This window comes from Adiantum capillus-veneris, chromosome 6 (genome assembly GCF_014529385.1).
Source record: "Adiantum capillus-veneris isolate H3 chromosome 6, ASM1452938v2, whole genome shotgun sequence".
Classification (NCBI taxonomy): domain Eukaryota; kingdom Viridiplantae; phylum Streptophyta; class Polypodiopsida; order Polypodiales; family Pteridaceae; genus Adiantum; species Adiantum capillus-veneris.
In genome coordinates this window covers 126,900,241-126,920,617 of record NC_140936.1, presented here as the reverse complement: position 1 = coordinate 126,920,617, position 20,377 = coordinate 126,900,241, and the positions used below count along the sequence as shown (strand labels likewise).

Here is a 20,377-nt window from a genome sequence, read left to right as displayed (position 1 = left end):
CACTACCGGCCAGGTGCTCCCATCTGCAGTGCAGCAAGTGGCTGCTCCTTACACAGGCGGCCAACTTGTAGACAGCAGAGCACAGCAGCAACCTCTAGTCTAGTCGCAGAATCCCACTATTGATTTGATGGCTCCACCTTCAGAGAGTGACACTTTGGGTGCGGCTGTGGCAACTACTATTTCTCTTGGGTGACTGTATGCGATTGCAATCCAGTCTTTTCACCATGGCAGTGCAGTGCAGTAGGGGTTTATTTTTGCAGTCTTAAGGTCTTGTAGTAGTTTCAGTTGTTTCTCTCACCGAGACAGTGAGTGGTCTTGTGGCGGGCAACCTGTAGCAGGGCTACAGTGTCATTGGCCACGGGACAGGCAGTTCGTTACAATTGTCTAGGTTTCACATTGGACGGACTCTCTCGCCTGGTCGGTGACACGTGGCAGGGATATGGGTGGTGGTCCAGTAGACATCGTGGCCAGCGCACCACCACCACAGTTCAGAGATAGGCTTAGCTGGAGTGGATATTCTGCAGCCGTTGGTGGCTCTTCATGTTTGTATATATCCGTAGTGGGTTTGGATCAGAGGATCTATTTCTGTGTAATCAGTAGTCTGGAGTCTATGATTTTAAGTTGAGTTCACGCACACAACGTCTTCACAATCCCTGCACAGCTAAGCCTTGACACCCCCATTGTACCCATGAGTTCTGGGCTGGAGCTGAGTGTGCTGCCATGCCAATCTGTATTGGTTTCTTTGAGTTAGTCAATGGGGGTCGTCTATGGCAGATCAATGTGTGGTCAATAGTGTAGAGCGACTCTCTAGCAATTGTACTCTGTGCTTATCTATAGCAAAAGAAGTACTGGAAGCGGCGCCAGACTTTCCGGAAAGTGCATCTGGAAGCGGAACACCGCCGCTTCATGTCTCGACTACTTTGAGTTTTGAAGTGCAAGTGTTAAAGTTTCTGTTTTGGACGTGTGTTTCTATGAAATTACCGTCTTGTCAATGCCAAGCCGGTTACATAGCTGGCTTACAAGAGTGCAGCTATTGGTAGTTCGTACCCAAAGTGACATTCCTAGATATCAGATAGGATGTGTTGGGTGTCACCCTCCAATGGACAAACAAAGACAATTCGATGCCATGGGCATAGAGCACAGCAGATTTGCTTCAAATCTGACACCCAGTGGTTGCTACACTTCCTGACATAACCTTAACTTAAGCTTGATCGGCCCGTTCCGGCCCAGCACTAGCCTACAAGATGAGGCTGGCAGTTTCAAAATTCAGCTTCCAGAGGGGCATCCTACCCATTGCAGTTCCCCAGAATTTGTGGTGCAGACGTTGAGTCAAGAGAGGGATGAGAGCTGTCTCATTCATATGGAGGCTTGATATATTTGTGGGGCAGCCTCCCACTAAGTTCATACGGAATTTGTGGTATGGCTGGTCCATAGAGTATGATTTCTTAAAAGGCAGCTAGACAGCATGCAGTGATGACCGCAGGCTTTCCTTAGTACCAGGCAAGTCTGTCCCTCCTCGACAAAGTATGGTACACTTCGCTAGCAGTAGAGGCCACCAGTGTGACTATCACACCTCCATTTGTATGATCTCTCTTTATGAGCTCCTTGTTGGTTCTCACTGTTGTAACATTGAATAGGTCTCCCAATATCCCCCTTTTGTTGTACAAGGACATGATTGTAGCATTTTGGGTGTTAATTGAGAGAAGAATATTTTTGTTAGGAAGGAAATCCCAAGGACAAAATTGCTACTCAAATAAGATTATTCACAATTTCGAGAGAAAGGCTACCTTTGCAACAGGGGCCATCTCAACAGAGATGTGGACAACCTTCATAGCAGGCTCTCTTGCCGTCCCACCAACAACAGGCACATGATAGTCCTTACCAAGGTTATTGTCAAAAATACCTCCACCCTCCTTCCCTCTCTCAGAAAATACAAAATCCATCATATAAGCATCAAGTGGGACTTTGACTGCAAGACATGCATTTAGCTTTGGCATCAAATTGCTTGTTTTGAAGAAGTAAGATACGCAACTGACATTGGAAAAACTTACCATTGCATTTGAAAAGTGATGTGCCCAAAACTGGCAGCATCTTTACTGGAGAAAGAGGGCCACCCTTATGAGTCCAGCGATTGAAAGATGCCACCAGCCATACTTCAGGCTTTCCATTTAGCACTGTTTTAGATGGGTTATAAAAAACTTTCACTTCTTTGCCAGCCTGCACATCAACTGGATCTGTATAGAATATGTGTTCACGGGACTTTACAAGTATACTTTTGGTCTTTTCCTTCAACTGTGCCTTGATCTCGGCTGTACGTTCAGCCTGCATGAAATGAAACACAAAGTCACCAATTTTCTTAATAAAAATTAAACAGACGCATCAGGCTTTAACATATGTCATGCAAGCACTAATTACAGAACAATTTCTAGTTGTCCAAAAAGAGAGAACAACTCAGTGCAAGTACTTGCCTTCTTGAGAGTAGCTTCCTCTCTTTTCTCTCGTTCCTCTTGAAGCATATTGAATATACAATCCTCTACCTCTTGCCAATGCAAATCATTAGGGACGCCTCTTGGAACCAATGCATGAAAGTCCTGATATCCATTGTTATCATACAATGTAGCAGCCTCCATAGGTCCATCGGCAAGGACCCAATCGAGTACAAATGCCTGTTTAGGTACTTCAACTAGGTCACAGAAAATACTCTACTATCAGATCTAACCCCTTCTTGAAATATACACTTCAATAATCTCCACTGTGATTCGATATAAATTTTAGGAAAGCTCATGCCATAAAAAGCCTGCCAACGTGCATCAGGTATGAGACCATACAAGCACCAAGAATAAAACAAATTCTCATGCATACAGTGTCATCCTCATGTCTCTTAAAGGCCCAAATCGCCCATAAAACCATAGTAGATACAACCGATGTTGTTATCTCTCATCAGAAAGTGTCACAAAGAATGAGGCGTAACTTCCAACTAAATCACTAGCTAGAATAGAAAAGACAAATCACATTAATAACTCTAGAACTGTAGCCTAAAACTGGCTACTGGCACGGTATCTAACACAACCCAAAACAACGCACGGTGCAAAAGTGAAAACCATAGTGTTAGAGCTCCACAATTGTTCGTGCTCCCCAAGGATCATGCACGCACGACATGACACGTCACGTGCACATCTGACCCTATGTGCATGTGAACAAGCTAACTCCTACTTCTAGAATTTAGGACAGCCTAGGAACTGTTCTGGCACCCTTGTGAGCCTCTACATAGGACCTGCTTGTCCACGCACTTTAGAGTAGTTACATACCCTCTGATTGCACATGAGCACAGCCAGCGTCTATAGATGTAGGCGTTGGGGAGTGTTCCTATACAATAGCATCAGTACCCTGGCCTAGGTAGTTTAGCATAGGAAGCACCTCTTATTAGTATGTTTTTAACTTATCAATAATTGACATTTCAGCCAGCATATTATGAAGTCAAGGAGTTATTTCCAGCTATTTGCTCACCCCAGCATTAATTCATTATATAAGTGACCCTAGGGGTCACCCATCAGATCAGAAGTCAGTACCTCCAGCACCCTATGGGCAGCCAGCCCATCAGTACCCTCAGCCATGGAGTTTTTCCACCATCACCTTAGACCTCCAGCATTAGAACCCTCAGAACGAAGAGAACCCTAAGAACAATGGTAAGAACCTTACCATCTCTTTGTCTCAATCTTCCACCCTGCACCTAGAGCACAGAACTCTTCACCCAACAACGATAATAAAGGAAAAGCTAATACTCAAAAAACCCCTAAGTTGACACCCAATGAAAATTCTGCTCAAGGAATAGTAATAAGTATGAGGTTGGTTAAGTCTAGAAGAACGAATAGAGTATGGAAAAGAAGATAGATGTTTCAAGTGTCACACTAAAGGTCACATTAAAAGAGATATTTTTTCTCAGAGCACAGTTGAAGAATTTAGAAAAAACCATTCACTGCATGATAAGGAACCTCTCTCTATCATTCATTCTCTCAAGCATGAGAAACTTTTTTGTATGGTAGAGATTTAGTAGTTTATAGAGATTATCAAGCCCTCGTGTGGCTCCAATCTTTGCCTAGTGCATTTAGGAGCAACCATCAAGGTAGATGGTCCCAAATTTTGGAGCAATTTGGTGGTTTTATTGATTATGTTCCTATTGAAGCTAACCTAGTTGTAGATGCTTCAATCGAGGCCAGATCATGGCTCTTGAGTCGAGGTCCACAGTACCATCCACACATTCCGAGCCTCTCATTCATGACGGTCTCTTGTATTTTCGTCACCGTCTTTGTGTGTTGCCTTCTCATAGGAAAGCCATATTGCATGATACACATGATTCACTCATGGGTGAGCACAAAAGTATGAACATCACTTCGGGAAAGGTAGAAAGATTGAATTCAAGGAATACACAATGTTTCCCTCATTGTAGAGATTGTGTCAATAAGTTTTGCATGCTCATTCCTTGGCAAGATACAGTCACAGCGCAAGCATTAGCACGATTGTCCATCAAGCATTAGTATGACCCAAAATGGTTTACCGGAGTCGATTGTTTTCAATAGAAAAGTTAAGTTTAAATCACATTGTTGGCAAGCACTCTTTGAAAAGTTTGACACATTTTTCGTCTGCATTTCATCCACGGTCCTTTAGGATGCATAGTCCATTCTAGTCATTAAAAAGAAAAAAGATGTCTATAAAATAGTGGTTGCCTACCTCATGGTCAATGCACCCTATTTTCCACATTTCTTGGTTGAATTTGATTCACGAAAATCCCCCACAGAAGATTCTTGAAGAAGATGAACCCGAGATCATAGAAGAAGCTCAAGACAAGGAGCTTTCCTGCATTGCTTTTGGCGCGGCTCAAAGAAGCAAGCACTGTAGTCCTTTATGAAGTTCAAGTCTCGTGGAATCCCCACAACAGAGTGGACCGACGAAGATTTCTTCACAGATTACCCGAAGTTGTTGGTGGACTACAAGGAAGCCATGCAGCTCGGACCAACACCTCATCGTGAAAAAGGGGGCGATGTCACGTGCACATCTAACCCTATGTGAATGTGAACAAGCTAACTCCTACTTCTAGGGTTTAGGATAGCCTAGGAACTGTTATGGCACCCTTGTGAGCCTGCACGCAGGACCTGCATGTCTAAGAACTTTAGAGTAGTTGCATGCCCTTTGATTACACATGAGCACAACCAATGTCTGCTAGGTGTAGGCATTGGGGAGTGTCCCATGCAATAGCATCAGTACCCTGGCCTAGGTAGTTTAGCATAGAGAGCACCTCTTATTAACTTATTAAGAATTGACATTTTAGCCAGCTAATATAAAGTCAGGTCATTTCCAGCTATCTACTCGACCCAATAGTAATTCCCTACATAAGTGACCCTAGGGGTCATCCATCAGTTTAGAAGTTAGTATCTCCAGTACCCTAAGGGCAGCCAGCACATCAATACACTCAGCCATGGAATTTTTCCACCATCACCTCAGCCTACCAGCATTTCTCATCAACAAGTTTCCCTCATGTAGCAGATGCCCTAGCTTTTCCAGGACAGCAAGTGTTATTGCACCTCTCAGCACCCCATTACCAAATCAGCCCTAGCAACACTAAATTTCAGCCCTAGCCCTTCCGATCAGCCAGTGTTTCAGATTCCAGCCCATTTCTGCCATCGTCATCAGCACCCTCGACATTAGCAATAGAAAATCAGCCCATAGCCTCATCAGTCTGCATATCTAGACTCAAATTTCCTAGCGTTTTGCATTTTCAACCCTTAGCCTCGCAAATCCAAGATCAATAGCAAGATCCATCACCATCTTAACATCTAGGACCATTGTATGAGCAATTGTGCAATCTAAAGCAAATACCTCTCTAGCAATACAGAGGGGGGCCCTTGGGAGGGGGGTTTTGGACCCCATCCAGTGTTCTTTGTCTATCACTCACAGAACCTTCACTCACCACAATATTTCTCTCTCTCTTTTCTCTCTAGTCTATGCACAACTCTCATTAAGTAATAGGAACCTTAAGAACGCACTAAGCACTAATTGTGAGTTATTACCTTTAATCAATTCCGTTGTACATTACATGACACAAGTCAAACGCGCACATAAGACAACAAAAGGAATAGATGTCCGACTCGCCTCCCAGCCATATATCCTAACTGGCTCACCTCCAACCCGAAGATGTAGCGTGTTGAGAGTAATAGGAAAGATAGATTGCATGGAATGAAAGTCTTGTATTAAAACAAACATGTCAAAGGCACAACCTTAAAATAAATGTAGAAAGTTTTTCACCCCAGTGGTGTGGTCTCCTAACATATACAGTTTTCTAGGATCCAAAAGGGGGACAACTCTCCTCATACTGTATCATAAGCACGGCAAGAGGAACATCATCACTATCAAAATTGTATGAAAGTACAACAACATCCCCAAGAACCCTAATGGGTTTCGAAGAAGTAAGTGGTATTTTTGATGAAGGACAACGAGCCAAATAGACGTGAACCATGTGGTGGATCCTTGCGGCCGTATGCTTGTCTGACTAGAGGCATCTCTCTTTGCCATTGGCGCCTTCTTTGCACCTTCTCCTCTTCTTTGCTTCTATCCTCCGGGCTCTCTCAGCCTTTTTCCTCCTAGATCCTAATGATACCTCTTGTCTCTTCTGAGACAGTTTCTGTTGTCTTTGCTCTAGACGCTCTATCCTCCTAGTGCATCTAGCTACCATATGACACCTGATTTGCCACATATAAAACAGTAGTGTCCTTGTAAGCCAATGAATAATACTCTCTCATGTATGTCACCTCCATGGATAGTAGGGAGAGATGAATCGAGAATTAAGAGGGGGGTGAAGAATTAATTGATATTTGGGGTGAAATACGCCATCCGTCGATGCATCACCCTCACCTAACATAGCCAAGACTACTATTCGGCCTCTCTAACATGCAAACAAAATTCTGGCAATAAACCTCGAAATCTCATTGGAACTGCAAGACCCTCGCCGAAGCTAACTAGATTGATGTCGCGTGAAGTGCAGTGCGATGATGGAGGTTGAGCAGGTAGACTAAGGGACTCGATTGGAGGGGTTGGCGAATGCCGGCACGTGGTTAGGGTTAGTGTCATGTGTAGCGGAAGGGTTTAAGGATTTAGCTCATGTCGGGTCCCAACCACCCTCAAGGGCCCCCTTGCTCTGTTGCTAGAGCAAATACTTGCTTTAGATTATGCTCACAAATGCTTAGAATGCTTCTTGTTGATGCTGATTTGGTGCAAAAATGCTCTGCTGATTTGATGCAAAAGGCTGGGCTGAACTGATGCAAAAACATTGGCTGATCTGATGCAAAACGCTGGGTTGAACTGATGCAAAGACATTCGTTGATCTGATGCAAAACGCTGGGCTGAACTGATGCAAAATCGTGGGGCTGAACTGACGCAAAACGCTGATGATGTTGGGTTGCTGGCGATGGAAACGCTAGGTGTCGAGGTGCTATGGGCGTTGGATGCCCGTGCGGTTAAAAACTAAAGGCCAAGGGACCCTTTTATAGGTTTTTTGGCCATTTTCCCTACCTACTTTTTATAAATGTCATGCCAATGTCATTTATTGATAAATGACTTAAGTGACTTTTCATATGCCTGTATACTTAACCGACTATGCAAGTGAGGGTATACAACTAAAACCTGCCTAATATGCACGTCCTTCTAGAGGCTCACAGAATGTCAAGCTAGATCCTAAGCTAACTAAGATTGATGCTGACTTCTAGCAGTAGCTTGTCCACGTGGCTCAAGTGCAATGCGCACGTGACAGTTAGGGTACACAGATTTCATAGGTTCTTCTTAGTTCGCACACTACAAGGTTTTTGTTTGACAACTGCCTCTACATCTCCTGCAGCTCCCTTGTAGTAGAGCCACGAGAGCGAAGTCTTGCTCTAGAGAAAAGTCCAACTGACGTTGCTTGGACACGTGTTTGGAGTTTGGAGAATCCATGTCCTCTAGGATTCGATCTCTGATAAGGTATCCTCATCGTGCCAAGTGTAGCGTGCAGCGGAAGTGAATGATGGTGAATGCTCATGATGAGTGCCCAATGAGTACTCAAGGTTTCTTTTACTGAATGAGAGTTCCTTTTACTTAATGAAAGTTGTGCAATAGACTAGAGAGAAGAGAGAATGATATTGTGAATCAAGGTTATGTGAGTGATATATATATATATATATATATATATATATATATATATATATATATATATATATATATAGATAGAGAGAGAGAGAGAGAGAGAGAGAGAGAGAGAGAGAGAGAGAGAGAGAAATGAAATGAAATGTTATAGAGATAGAGAGATAGAGAGAGACAGTCCCAGAGACGGATCACAGATTTCTTTTCACTAGATATGGGACAGCCATTGTAGCAGTCATCATTGCAGAGCTCGGCCCACACTCATTTGGCCACTACCGGCACTCTCATTGACCGAGCACTAGAGCTACGGAGATCCAGACGGCCACGATTGAGGAGAGGGGCTACACAGCGTTGATGGAGACTACAGCAGAGGATTCGAGCCATACTCTCTCGATATCCAGAGTGCAGATGAGGATGGATTCTAGTAGTAGTATCTAGTTCTTTTGTACCCAGACATGGTATTAGATTTACCATTTTGTAACAGATGAGACCAAAGAGAGAGAGAGAGAGAGAGAGAGAGAGAGAGAGAGAGAGAGAGAGAGAGAGAGAAGACTAACACCAGATGTCCCAAACCCCCCTCCAAGGGTCCCCCTCTCTCTCGCTAGAGAGTTATTTGCGTTTGCACAAATGTTGATACAATGGTCCTGGATGCTGAGATGCTTGACAAGTACTTGCGGTAATGCTTGAATCTGCGAAGCTAAAGGCTTGGTACTAAAAACGCTAGTGGTTCTGAGGACTGAAATCCTTTTAAAACATCTTAAGTGCATAAGTGAAGGGTGAGTTTAGGAAATGAAAAGACACATGAAGGTGGAAAGTTGAAAGACTTTTTATGTCCATATAAAGAGAGGTGGTCGAGTGCACATTGGAACATTTGTGTTTCCCTTCTCCTTTATTTTCTCTTAAACATTTTCTTCTCTTTAGATTGCACAAATGCTGATACAATGGTCCTAGATGCTGAGATGCTTGACGGGTAATGCTTGAAACTGTGAAGCTAAAGGTTGGGTACTAAAAACACTAGTGGTTCTGAGGGCTGAAATCTGCAAGAGTTGGCTGAAAACGCTGATGATTGCGGGTTGAATTCGCTGATCCCAATGCTGAAAAACGCTGCAGGGCTGAAAACGCTGGCGAAAATGGCTGATATCGCTGAGTGCTGAAGGTGAAAACGCTGAGGTGCTGGGCTGAAAACGCTGAACTGATGCTTGGCTGGAAACGCCAGGTTCTGGGACTGAAAACGCTGGCGCTGCCTGGTCCTTGCGCTGCGGGTGCTTGGTTCTAGTTTTGCAAGGTACTAACTTGGCTAGAAGTGACCCCCTAGGGTCAATTATATAGCCAAAACAATGTTGGGTCGAGCAGTGTAATATTGAGCCCCCACGACCTTGGAAAATTAATGCTTGAATGTCACTTATTAATAATTGAGCAAGTATTAATAAGCGGTGTGTTGTATGCAAGTTTTACCTGGGCTTGGTACTAATGGGAACACTCCCCAATGCCTACACCTAGTAGACACGGGTTGTGCTCTTGTGCAATCAGAGGGTATGCAACTACTCTAAAATGCCTGGACATGCACATCCTGCATACAGGCTCACAAGGATGCCTAAACACTTCCTATGCTATCCTTAACCCTAGAAATAGGAGTTAGCTTGTCAACATGCACATAGGGTTAGATGTGCACGTGACATCCCCTTCTTTTCAATGTGAGGTACTGGTACCGAGCTGCATGGCTTCCATGTAGTCTGCCAACAACTCCGGGGAAATTGCGAAGAAATCTTCGTCAGCCCACTTTGCTACATGAGTGCCGCGCTTGGACTTCAAAAAGGATTGCAATGCTTGCTTCTTTGGGATGCACCGAAAGCGATGCAGAATTATTAGCTTCGGCTCCATGTCTTTGACTTTCTCTACAATCTCGGGTTCATCCTCTTCAAGAATCTCCTCTAAGAAAAATCCCTAAATTATAGTCAACCACAATTTCATAGACGCATTTTGTACTTTTCGGATGACTGGAAAAGGACTATGCTTTCTAAATGACCTTGGGTGGAATGCAGATGAAAAATGTCACAAAGTGTCAAACCTTCAACGAGTACATGCCAAAAATGTGATCTAAACTTGACTTTTCCACCTAAAACTATCGACTCTTACAAACCACAAGGAAAATACCGATGCTTGAGGGACAATCGTGCTAATGTTTTGGTTGTGGCTGTGTCTTGCCAAGGAATGAGCCTGCAAAAATTATTAGCATGACCTACAATGGTGCAAGACTCTGTATTCCTTGCATACAAACTTTCTACCTTTCCTAGAGTGATGCTTCTGTGCTCATCCGTGAGTGAATCATGTGCATCGTGCAATATGGCTTTTCTACGAGAAGGTAACACACAAAGACCATGACGAAAAAACACAAGAGACCGTCCCGAATGAGAGATTCAAAAATGCATATTGACTTTCCACGCGAACAAAAGATACTTCCTGAATGAGTATTGTGAACCTCGACTCAAGAGCCAAGATCGGTCTTGCGTGGTTGATCGTATCTGCAATTGGGTTAGCTTTACTAGGAACATAATTAATCAAACCACCAAATTGCTCACAAGACTCGAACCATCTAACTTGACGATCACTCCAAGGTGTACTTAGTACAAATTGGAGCCACTTAAAGGCTTGATGATCCTTACGAACAATTAAATATATATCATGCAAAAAATGCTTCTCATGCTGTAGAGAATGCATGACAAAGAGAGGTTCCTTATCATGCAATGATTGATTCTTTTCTAGACTATGGGACTGTGGGACTGTGTACTCAGAGAGACAATGGGACCGTGTGCTTTATCCTCTTTCAAAACATGAGAGTGAGAGATTAATGACAAAGACAAAATATTCTTCTCAAAGCGAATAACCAGGGAGAGGCACCTTCTACCGCGAGAGAGTGTTTTCTTTCCAATTAAGTTGTGGATCAAAATTTTTAAACCACTTCATGCCAAAAATCATATCACATCCAGACAGAGGAGAAACAACAAACTTAAGACAAAACTCTATGTTTTGAACTGAGACTGTCACATTATGACACTCAAGTGCATGCCTAGAGCAAATCCAAAGATCACAATGGGATCCACTAGAATAGCTTCCAACCTTCACAAGAGAATCACTAATCACATATGCATACCGCCAGAATCAAACAAGATCACAATCCACTTACCATCCACATGACCATAACACTTCATGAGAGACTCATCTAGATGATTATTAGAAACTTGGGGCACATTAGTTTTCTCATTTATGACACTAACAGAAGATGTGGGTTCTATAACTTCTTTTGTGGATTCTTTAGGTGCTTTCTTAGACATTGAAAACATCTTCCTTCCTTTCCATGCTCGGTAAGTTCTTCAAGATTTAACCAACCTCCTACTATTCCTTCAACAGATTTTTCATCGGGTGTCAATTTAGGGTTTCCTTGAGTTGTATTCTTTCCTTTATTATCATGAAGAGTTCTGTGCTCTAGGTGTAGAGGAAGATTGAGAAGAGAAAGAATTATCGTCGTTCTTACCATTCTCTTGGTTTTGAGGGTTACTTGACTTGTTCTCCTTCGGCTAACCTTTGTTGTGCTTCATTTCTTGCTTGAGAGCGATTCTGACGGCGTCATTGTAGTCAGTGGGTCCAAAGACTATTATGTCATGCGAGATGTACTCGTCCAAACCAAAGAGCAAAGCCTCCTTGCCATCCTCGTCCGACTTATGCAATTGAACACCAATGTGTAAAGATACCGTTAGAAAAAGACATAACGGGAGTTCCATTTTGCTTAAGGCCCCTCCAATCCTCTTTCAGCTGATTGAGGTACGGCGGTGGTATGAAAGGAGCCTTGAGCTTGTCTTGGAAGTCAACCCAACTCAAAGATAGTGGCTTGCAATCTGCGGCACGATCAAGGTGCTCGGCCATCTGTGCCTCTCGCTAGGTCTAATACCAATTAATGACATCGCCTAATAGATACATGGCAGCAATCAAAACTTTATTGTTACTGTTTTTCTTGTTAGTCGCACAATAAGCATTAAATTGATGCAACCAAAAATAAATCACAGAAGCAACCATCTTACCATCATACTTATTGAAAGCCAACTTCTCAGTGACTAGATTGTTGGAGTCCTCGTCTCTACTTGGTCTACGCTAACTCGCCCGCCTCCTTGATTGGCTCGCTCTTTGGGGATAGCACTTGTAGGACTAACTCTTGCATGCGTTGGTCGCGTTGCGCCTCACACTCTAGCTCCATAGCTGCCCTCTTTTCTTCAATGGCTATACCTTGAGCTGTGCGTGCCCGCTCCATAGCTGCCTTCCATTCTTCACGTTCCCTTTCCACAGTGACCCACTGTGCCTCTTGTTGTAGCATCATCTCCATCATGGACTTCATCAAAGTCTCCACACAACTTGGTGCAATCCGTGGCGTAGATGGGCACGGAGGAGGATCTGGAAAGGGTCCTCCTGGTGTAGAGAATTCTTCTTCTCCAATTCCACTCTCATCACCTTTCATGTAAAGTATCCATTCCGCTTCTAGTGATGACCATGCGCTGAGTACTTGGGTACTTGGTACTGCTTTCAATCTACGTTTAAGAAGGCTTTTATAACCGGCCTGTACACCGTAGAAGGCGGTACTAATTCAATTACCTGTTAACTTTACACAAAAGCACTCGGAAGAAAAGAGAACACAGATGCGTCCAGTGACTAAAATGTCACTGCGCACACGAGACCGACACCTTGTAGGCCCCAAAGACTGGCGCCACTTTCGGTATTTCTTTATTCAATTGAAATTAGAAGATCCAATCACTTAGATCAAAGTCTCACAAAATTGTCCAAACCTGGCGAGGGCTGAAATTGCAGGTTTTTGACCCCAATTTTGGCAGCATAACGACGCCAAATCCCCTATAGGTCAAAAGTACTCGTCTAGGACGAATTCCCATGCAATTTAGAAGCTTTTTGGTGAGCTGTAACAGAATTTCAGTGTGCTGTTATTCCCTGTTTTGCCATTGTCGGGTGCCAAAATCCATGTACACACATCCCAAGGCTTTCCTGGGACTCCCCTAGTGTTTCCTTGCAGTTTAGGTGCAAAACCCTAAACCTGCAGAAAAACACAGCAGGCTGTAATTCTCTGTTCTGGATCCTTTTTGGTGGAGCGAACACATCTATGAGTATCCCTAGGGCTCCCACACGCAATGGGACAGTTCCCCTGTAATTTGGACAAGTTCTTACGCAAGAAAACTCTGAAAATGGAACATTGACAAGATGTTTGCCCATCGCATGTGTTTCTCAGAAAACTTCGTTTGTGTAAGAAAGTATAGCAAGGTTTAATGATCTGTTTGGACAACAAAATCAGCCCCTAGCATAAAGTGTTTTCAACTAGTGAGAGCGTGAATTATTGCCAGCAATTCCTTCTCATAAACTTGCAAGTTCCTTTCTGTCTTCAAAAGAATTCTGCTCTCATACGGAACCACTCGGCCATTCTGCATTAGAACTACACCAAGACTGTGGCCACATGCATCACACCGAACCACAACACATTTCGAAAGATCTGGCAAAATGATTACCGGATCTGAAGTCAAGTTCTCTTTCAAGTGTTTGAAGGCTAGAATTTCCTTGGTTGTCCACTGGAAGTAACTCCTTTCCCTTGCAGTGCATGGAGTGGAGAAGCAATCTCAACAAATTTCGGATGAGCCTCAGGTAGTAGGAACATAAGCCTAGAAAGCTTCGAATGTCATGTACGGACTTCAAGTCTGGCCATGACCTAATTGCTTCCACTTTGACGGGATCCATGCGTACCCCATCCTTTGAAACAATGTGCCCAAGGAAGTGAATCTCTTCCAAAAAGAATTCGCTCTTCTTCGCATTTATGAGTAGGCTGTTCGTGTGTAGCTCATTGAAAACTGCGGTCAAGTGATCCCTATGCTCATGTGCTTTCTATACCGCCGAGAGAGTAAAGAAAGCCATTGACAGGATGAGGACAAGGAGAGCATATGACCATGATGGCCTAGTAGCAGCGCTTTTTGTACATGCCAGAGATCTGCTTGAAGAGCTTCTAGCAGTGATGTTCAATCGTGCCATGCATGAGGGCCTACCTCATACTTGGCGTTTGTCTACTATCGTACCTATCTTCAAGTCGACCCTATAGATCCTGGGAACTATCGCACTATCATGATTGGACACATATTGGCACAGCTGTACGCATCCATCCTTGAGCTGTTGTTGAGCAGATGGGTAGAGAGAGAGGGTGTACGGACAGCAGGACAGGTAGGTTTCAAGAGAGGTTTCTCTACTCTTGATCATATTCTGACACTTAGAGCCATTCTTGAGGAGGGCAGATCACATGGGAGACGGCTCTATTGTTGCTTTGTGGATTTCCCCTAAGCCTTCGATACAATGCCCATAGCTAGATTGATGCGCAAACTATAAGAGATGGGGTACCCACAGAGTTGATTTGGGGGATCATGGCTCTATACAGGTCAGTAGTGGGGCATGTATGCACTCCAGAGGGGATTTCTGATTTGGTTCACTTCACTATCAGGGTGAAACAAGGTTGCCCGTTATCTCCTCCACTATTTGGCATGTATGTGCATGAGCTTTTTTACTACATTGAGGGGGACGGTGATAGAGGAGCACAGTTGGCAGGGACATGGATCCCACTATTGTTATATGCTAATGATATTGAGTTGATTTCTGACTCCCCGGAGGAGATGCATCGTCACTTAGATGCCTTGTACACATTTGCTCATGATAGTGGATTCTCTATTAACCTGGGGAAAACAAAACCAAGGTTATGGTGTTTAAGACCGCACCACAATGGGTCACAAGGTCAACACCCACATTTTCATATGGCCAAGAGATGGTGGAGTATACGGATGCATACACCAATATTGGGGCAGTCTTCAATGGATCGGTGTTTTCATTGAGGAGAGCAGCAAAGACTAGACTGACAAGAGCTTATGCAACCTTGGGAGGATTGGAGGGGATGTGTTCGCAGTTTCAGTTTCAGGAACCTCGAACAAGGCTCTTGCTTTTTGACACTCTAGTGGCTTCAGCTATGCTTTAGGGAGTTCGAATATGGGGGCCCTCAGTGGATCATCATGGCAGATCTCGTAGCACTGATGGATAGAGATGTATGGAGAGGCCTTTAGTCTCTATGATTTCTCGGATGACTCACGCTAAGGTCTCACTGCCACACGAGATTATTTGGGCCGAGCTAGCTGCCCCCCTCTCGTGGTCGAGGCACTTACTAGATCAGTATCCTTCATGCATAGTTTATGGGACCTCCCCGGAGCCAGATTTGCTCGGCTAGCCCTCGAGTCATCCCGACAGCTAGCGTTACAAGGGGATACAACTTGGGCAGGAAGATGGCTTTCTATAGAGAACAATTTCTCCAACTCACAGAGGATGGATATGTAATCAAACTTGCATATATGGACACTCATTGAGACTGGCAAGAGTACCAACAGAGGCCAAGATTTGCTAGTTGTGTCGTATAGAGCAAGAGACAGAGTTACATCACATATGTGATTGTCTGTCATACAATGAGATACGAGCCCGCTTTCATTGTCTATTCAGAGAGGGCTTTGGACCACCACAAGAGTAATGAGATATCAGGATCAGAGATGCCTCGGGTTGTTTTTGCTAGAGCTGCGCAGACAAAGGGAGAGTCCCTTGATGAGATCAAGCATGTGGGAGACATTCACAGAGAGAGATCACTGACTTCTTTCTTTCCCGAGAAAAAGATCCTTCTATTAGTTACTGAAACTGCTCGTAGGGCTACAACCACCTCTTCAAGAGAGGGCTACAACAACCATGGTGGGAGACTCTCCCAATGAAAAAAACCAGCATTTGTACAATGGGGCTAAATCAAGAAATGGGGGGAGGGAAAAGCCACACAGGTGGTCGGTAGTGCCATTGGAGTACACCCTAGACCATGGTGTAGAAAGGCCCAGGATGCAAGAGTCGAAGGAAAGCCTCTCTACGCTCCCGCATGCGGTCGGAGCTGCCCTGTAGTCCCTCGAGCTGTCCTCTGAGAGTGTGGATCAGCTCTAGCCAAAAATCGCGAACAGTCTCTGCTGGTGGCACAGGACGAGCCTCAAAGATGCGGAAGCAACCGGTCCGCCAGATGAGCCAGAGTGTCACGCCACTGATGAGATCCCAACACTCCTCTCTCACTGCACCACTCCTGTGGAGTAAGCTCTGTAGCAGGCTGAAGTGTAGGTCGCCCCTCCTGCATCACAATCATCCCGCTGGTGAAAGATAGCTCAAACTGAAGTGCCGGGCCCGTGAGGGTGGACCAAGCCACTACTCCCCAAGTGTACTGTTGAGCCGTGGAGAGAGCAGGCATCAGCCGAAGAACTCGTAGCCACACCTGTTGGGCCGAGGGACAGTCCCAAAGACAGTGACGCTGACTCTCCACAAGATGGTCACAAGTTGCACATGCGGGCGAGAGACCACTATGCACTAGCCAGCTCCCAACTGCTATAGCTCTGTGTGTGATTAGCCACTGAAACAAGGTGACTCGCCTCGACTATCTGGAGTCCCACAACCTCTCCCAAAATGATGCCAAGAACTCAGTTGTGAGACCCTCCTCCTGCCAATGAGGTGCTGCAACGGGGCGGGCCTCTCTCTGTGCTGCTAGTATATGACGTCCCAGTCGAACAGTGTACTGAAAGAACGGGACTCCTGGGTGGTCTGCAGAAGAGAAGGGATCCCTCCATAGCCACTCACCAGGATCCCACTGTACTCGTGCTAGTGGACAACACTCCCAAGCCCACAGCCTCCAGTGTCCAATCTCAAGAGCTGCTGGGTCAGGATCTATGACACAAGTCCTCCCATAGATGCCCACTACTCGGATCCTCTGAAAACAACACTCTGCCACCTGCGGGGCCTCTACTGCAACTCGCTGAAGGCGTCCCCCACCCTGAAGCTCGAAGAAAAGGGATGGAACAGTCTCTGAGCAGGCCCTGACTGAGATGAGAACCTCCAGTCGTGTGAAGGCTCCCATCCACCGGGGTGCTACTCGCTCGAGAGGCGTGAGCCACTCAGCTAAACTGACTCTGAGATGTCCTGGCACATGCTCTGCACCCCTCTCATGCCCTGTAGCTGGAAACCCTGCACCTCCTCTCACAAACCTGTGAACTCTAGCCAATCACCTAAAGAGCGCGCTGGACCCGTTGCCATGGGACCCCAGGAAACATGAGGCCGACTACCAACCAGGTAGCCTCTCTGAGTGCTAACCATGGGGTTCCAGACGAGGGGCTGCCGTAGGCGCTCCTCCGTGTACGTAGGTTGTCTCTGCTCCAGGCCATGCCGCAAGAGCTCCCAAGATTGAAGCGGTCCTCCAGTCTCCTGCTCAAACCAACTCTGCGCATCTCTGTAAAGATCCATCTGGTCGAAGGTTGCCAAGGGCCTCCTGCCTGAGGCACCCTAGCACGAAGACACTGTAGCAAGAACTCCTTCCAGGGCTCCTCACCTGGAAGAAGTCCTCTGACGATGAACTTCCCAAGAAGGGCTCTGCTCTGCTGTGCTGGATCAATGATCCCAAGCCCTCCCTATGAACAAGGAAGAGTGATTACCTGCCAAGCCACTTTGGCTTGGGCTATTTGAGTGTAACGTCCTGACCCAAGGAAGTTCCTGATCAGTCTCTCTACCTCGCTGATACAAGTACTCGAGAAGATCCAGCAAGAAGTGATGTACCACATAGTCACCAACAACACCTGGTTGGCAACTACTACTCTGCCAGCAAAAGAAAGTCGTGCTGAGCTCCAATGTAACAACTTTATCCTGATAGACAGGAGAAGGGGAGCAATCTGCTGCTCGGGAGACAAGTCCAAACCAACCTGACAGCCCAAGTACCGAACTGCAGTCCCCGGGGGAATCCACCTAAAATCCTCTCCTGGCATCCAATCGGGCACAGGAGCACTACCAACCGAGAAAGCCACTATCTTTCTCCAGTTGATCAGTGCGCTCGATGCACAACAGAAGGTCTCCAGAGCCTGCTCACACCTGTGAAGGTTGGCCTCCTGGCCATCTAAGTACAAGGCTGAGTCGTCAGCAAACTCAGCGTCCAGTAGCTCATCTCCCCGAATAGGGAGTGCTAAGCCCCGTAGACCAACCTGCTGCGACACCAAAAACCTGCTCATCGCCTCCGCATAGAACAGAAAGAGGAAGGGGGCAAGAGGACAGCCATGTCTGACAGAGAGTGTAAGCATGAAGCAATCACCTCTACCTCCTGCCAAGAGTACCTGACTATGAGCCTGTCTGTACAAAGCTGACACCCCTCTGATCCAAGCATCTGAGAAGCCCATTCTGCGTAGAGTGCCCTCTAGAAAGTCCCAGTCAACTCTGTCGTATGCCTTCTCAAAATCGAGAAGAAGAATCACGAGGTCCTCACCACGCAGCCGTGCCAGGGCAGAAGCCTCTCAAAAAGTAAAGATGTTGTCAAGGATACTGCGTTCCTTGACAAAACCTGTCTGAGTCCCATGTATAAGGCTCTCTAGAAGTGGCTGAATCCTCAAACTCAGAGCCTTGGCAAGAATTTTGTAGGCTGAGTTGAGGATGGTGATGGGGCGCCACTGTCGAATCTCATCCACGGAGCCACCCTCCTTGGGAATGAGGTAGATCATGCCCTCACTCATGCTGTCAGGCATCACTCCTGTGTGCAAAATGTACTGAAAGGCACTACAGAGATCTGGGCCAAGCAGGTCCCAGTACTCCAAGAAAAAACTGAGAGTCGACCCATCCTCACCTGGACAGCTACCACAAGGGAGGGCCCTAAGAGCCGTGTGCAGCTCCTCAAGCTGAAGTGGCAGCTCAAGCCTTTGACGTATCTCCTCAGTCACAAGACAAAGCATCTATGCCCAAACCTGCTCCTTGCATGCATCTTGACGCTCTGACTGGGATCCTGCAGACAGTAACTCGTGGTAAAATTTAGTAGCAACTGCACGCATATCCTCAGGCTCAGAAGCAACTGACCCGTCGGGCCTCCTCAACTGACTGACCTTGGAATGCGAGTGCCGAGGTCCCACTGTCGCAAAGAAAGCACCAGTCACTCTATCACCCACCTGGGTCCACTGAGATGCCTGTCGGTGGAAAGCAAACTCATGTCGCCTCTCCTCTGTGCTAGCAAGCTCTTCTCGAGCCTGCTGTAACTGCTCCTCCAACCAAGGACTGTCTGGATGCTGCTCTTGCATCCTCTGTAACGAAGCAATGCCCCGTCTGAGACGCTGCTCCTCCTCTCTCGCTGCAGCCCGACGAGCCAGAGAGTCTTGGAGAAAAAAGCGGCTAATCTGAGCTAGGCTTGAGGCCACTCTGTCAGCAGGAGAATACTACCTGTCCAAGCTCTCTGTCCAGAGAGCCTCTACCCGCTCTTTGAGTGTTGAGTCCAACAAGACCCTCTCTGGGATGCGAAGCATCGTGCTCCCACTCCTCTGCCTGTCTGCCACTGTGAGGATCACTGGTGCATGGCCCGAGAAGGAGGTCCCTGTCAGAATGCCCACTGTACCTCCCAAGTCACTGAAGTGGTCACTAGTGTAGAAGCGATCTCTCCGCGATAGATTCACTCCTCCCACTCTGCGGTCCGACTGAGAGAAGGCAAGGCTGCCTGGGGCCCTCACAAAACCAGAGTGCTGCCAAACATCCAAAACCCTCAGAGTCATACAAAACCTCTCCCAAGCTGCCAGCTCAACTCCATGCACAGTAGCATGGCTACCACCAATCCTGTCAGAAGGGTCCTCCAACATGTTGAAGTCCCCTCCTATGCACCAGTGTTCTGCCTGCGGCAGAGACTCAACTATCTGTGACCAAAACTTTGCACGAGCACTCGCCACATTGGGCGCATAGATGTTCAGGAAACCCACAAGACCACCCTGAACCTGCATAGTAATCCACTGAGCCCTGCCTAGCACAATAATCCCTCTGCCCACAATGGCCTACTGCAAAGAGTCCGCAATACTCATACATATCCCACCCTGGATGCCTCCAGGTCCAAAAGCAGCTGACCAAAAAGTATCATATCGTCCACGCAAGAGCTGACCACAACGTCTAATGCGGCTCTCACACAGATGGTGCTCCTGAAGCATAAGGAGATCAATCTCTCCTCCCACAAGGCAGTGCTAAAGCTCCTGACGCAGTCGGCTCCGCTGACGCTGAAATTGGGGCCCATCTAGTCCCTGCACGTTCCATGAGACGATCCTCATGGGGAGCAAGAGAGAAC

The 20,377-nt window shown here is 46.1% G+C and overlaps 1 protein-coding gene across 2 annotated transcripts in view; it reads right to left on the bottom strand.

Annotated features, from left to right (window-relative positions):
- Nucleotides 1-20,377, bottom strand: part of SS3 (starch synthase 3) — a 115,493-nt gene that overhangs the window by 32,420 nt on the left and 62,696 nt on the right. For both annotated transcript variants that reach the window (XM_086514774.1, XM_086514773.1), the window contains 3 exons: nucleotides 2,469-2,683; nucleotides 2,052-2,322; nucleotides 1,788-1,969 (listed from right to left, as the gene is read on the bottom strand). In XM_086514774.1, coding sequence (XP_086370900.1) covers nucleotides 1,788-1,969; nucleotides 2,052-2,322; nucleotides 2,469-2,683 — 668 coding nt within the window. The remainder of the gene's footprint in view (nucleotides 1-1,787; nucleotides 1,970-2,051; nucleotides 2,323-2,468; nucleotides 2,684-20,377) is intronic.